Source organism: Pollachius pollachius (assembly GCF_949987615.1).
Source record: "Pollachius pollachius genome assembly, chromosome: 17".
Taxonomy (NCBI): Eukaryota; Metazoa; Chordata; class Actinopteri; order Gadiformes; family Gadidae; genus Pollachius; species Pollachius pollachius.
Window position 1 is genome coordinate 18276315 of NC_136950.1, and position 2500 is coordinate 18278814.

The 2500-nt window shown below is 47.2% G+C and overlaps 1 protein-coding gene across 1 annotated transcript in view; it reads left to right on the forward strand.

The window, feature by feature from the left end:
• LOC307089101 (piezo-type mechanosensitive ion channel component 2-like) overlaps positions 1-2500 on the forward strand; it is a 35969-nt gene that overhangs the window by 28100 nt on the left and 5369 nt on the right. The window contains exon 44 of the mRNA XM_079755218.1: positions 296-484. Within this exon, the coding sequence (XP_079611344.1) occupies positions 296-484 (189 nt within the window). The remainder of the gene's footprint in view (positions 1-295; positions 485-2500) is intronic.

The window sequence follows — 2500 nt, forward strand, 5'->3', positions numbered from 1 at the left end:
GATCTATAACGTGTGTGTGTGTGTTTCCTGATCCATAACATGTGTGTGTGTTTACTGATCTATAACGTGTGTGTGTGTGTGTGTGTGTGTATGAATGGGTTTACTGATCCAAAACGTGTGTGTGTGTGTGTGTGTGTGTGCGTGTGTATAAATGTGTTTACTGATCTATAACGTGTGTGTATGAATGTGTTTACTGACCTATAACGCGTGTGTGTGTACTGTGTATGAATGTGTTTACTGATCTTTAACGTGTGTGTGTGTGTGTGTGTGTGTGTGTGTGTCTGTGTGTGTGCAGCGTTACCCTCAGCCCCGGGGGCAGAAGAAGAAGCGCGTGGTGAAGTACGGGATGGGGGGTCTGATCGTGCTGCTACTCATCTGCATCGTCTGGTTCCCGCTGCTCTTCATGTCGCTGGTCAAGTCTGTGGCCGGCGTGGTCAACAAACCTCTGGACGTGTCCCTCACCATCACCCTGGGAGGGTACCAGGTAACATCAGTACCAGGTGTGACATCACCTGGTACCAGGTATGACATCACTATAACATCAGTACCAGGTGTAAGATCACCTGGGAGGGTACCAGGTATGACATCACTATAACATCACTACCAGGTGTAACATCACCTGGGAGGGTACCAGGTATGACATCACTATAACATCAGTACCAGGTGTAACATCAACTGGGAGGGTACCAGGTATGACATCACTATTACATCAGTACCAGGGGTAACATCACTACCAGGTGTAACATCACCTGGGAGGGTACCAGGTATGGCATCACTATAACATCAGTACCAGGTGTAACATCACCTGGGAGGGTACCAGGTATGGCATCACTATAACATCAGTACCAGGTGTAACATCAACTGGGAGGGTACCAGGTATGACATCACTATAACATCAGTACCAGGTGTAACATCACCTGGGAGGGTACCAGGTATGACATCACTATAACATCAGTACCAGGTGTAACGTCACCTGGGAGGGTACCAGGTATGACATCACTATAACATCACCGCCAGGTGTAACGTCACCTGGGAGGGTACCAGGTATGACATCACTATAACATCAGTACCAGGTGTAACATCAACTGGGAGGGTACCAGGTATGACATCACTATAACATCAGTACCAGGTGTAACATCAACTGGGAGGGTACCAGGTATGACATCACTATTACATCAGTACCAGGTGTAACATCACTACCAGGTGTAACATCACCTGGGAGGGTACCACGTATGGCATCACTATAACATCAGTACCAGGTGTAACATCAACTGGGAGGGTACCAGGTATGACATCACTATAACATCAGTACCAGGTGTAACATCACCTGGGAGGGTACCAGGTATGACATCACTATAACATCAGTACCAGGTGTAACATCACCTGGGAGGGTACCAGGTATGACATCACTATAACATCACTACCAGGTGTAACGTCACCTGGGAGGGTACCAGGTATGACATCACTATAACATCAGTACCAGGTGTAACATCAACTGGGAGGGTACCAGGTATGACATCACTATTACATCAGTACCAGGGGTAACATCACTACCAGGTGTAACATCACCTGGGAGGGTACCAGGTATGGCATCACTATAACATCAGTACCAGGTGTAACATCACCTGGGAGGGTACCAGGTATGGCATCACTATAACATCAGTACCAGGTGTAACATCAACTGGGAGGGTACCAGGTATGACATCACTATAACATCAGTACCAGGTGTAACATCACCTGGGAGGGTACCAGGTATGACATCACTATAACATCAGTACCAGGTGTAACGTCACCTGGGAGGGTACCAGGTATGACATCACTATAACATCACCGCCAGGTGTAACGTCACCTGGGAGGGTACCAGGTATGACATCACTATAACATCAGTACCAGGTGTAACATCAACTGGGAGGGTACCAGGTATGACATCACTATAACATCAGTACCAGGTGTAACATCAACTGGGAGGGTACCAGGTATGACATCACTATTACATCAGTACCAGGTGTAACATCACTACCAGGTGTAACATCACCTGGGAGGGTACCACGTATGGCATCACTATAACATCAGTACCAGGTGTAACATCAACTGGGAGGGTACCAGGTATGACATCACTATAACATCAGTACCAGGTGTAACATCACCTGGGAGGGTACCAGGTATGACATCACTATAACATCAGTACCAGGTGTAACATCACCTGGGAGGGTACCAGGTATGACATCACTATAACATCACTACCAGGTGTAACGTCACCTGGGAGGGTACCAGGTATGACATCACTATAACATCAGTACCAGGTGTAACATCACCTGGGAGGGTACCAGGTATGACATCACTATAACATCACTACCAGGTGTAACATCACCTGGGAGGGTACCAGGTATGACATCACTATAACATCAGTACCAGGTGTAACGTCACCTGGGAGGGTACCAGGTATGACATCACTATAACATCAGTACCAGGTGTAACATCACCTGGGAGGGTACCATCA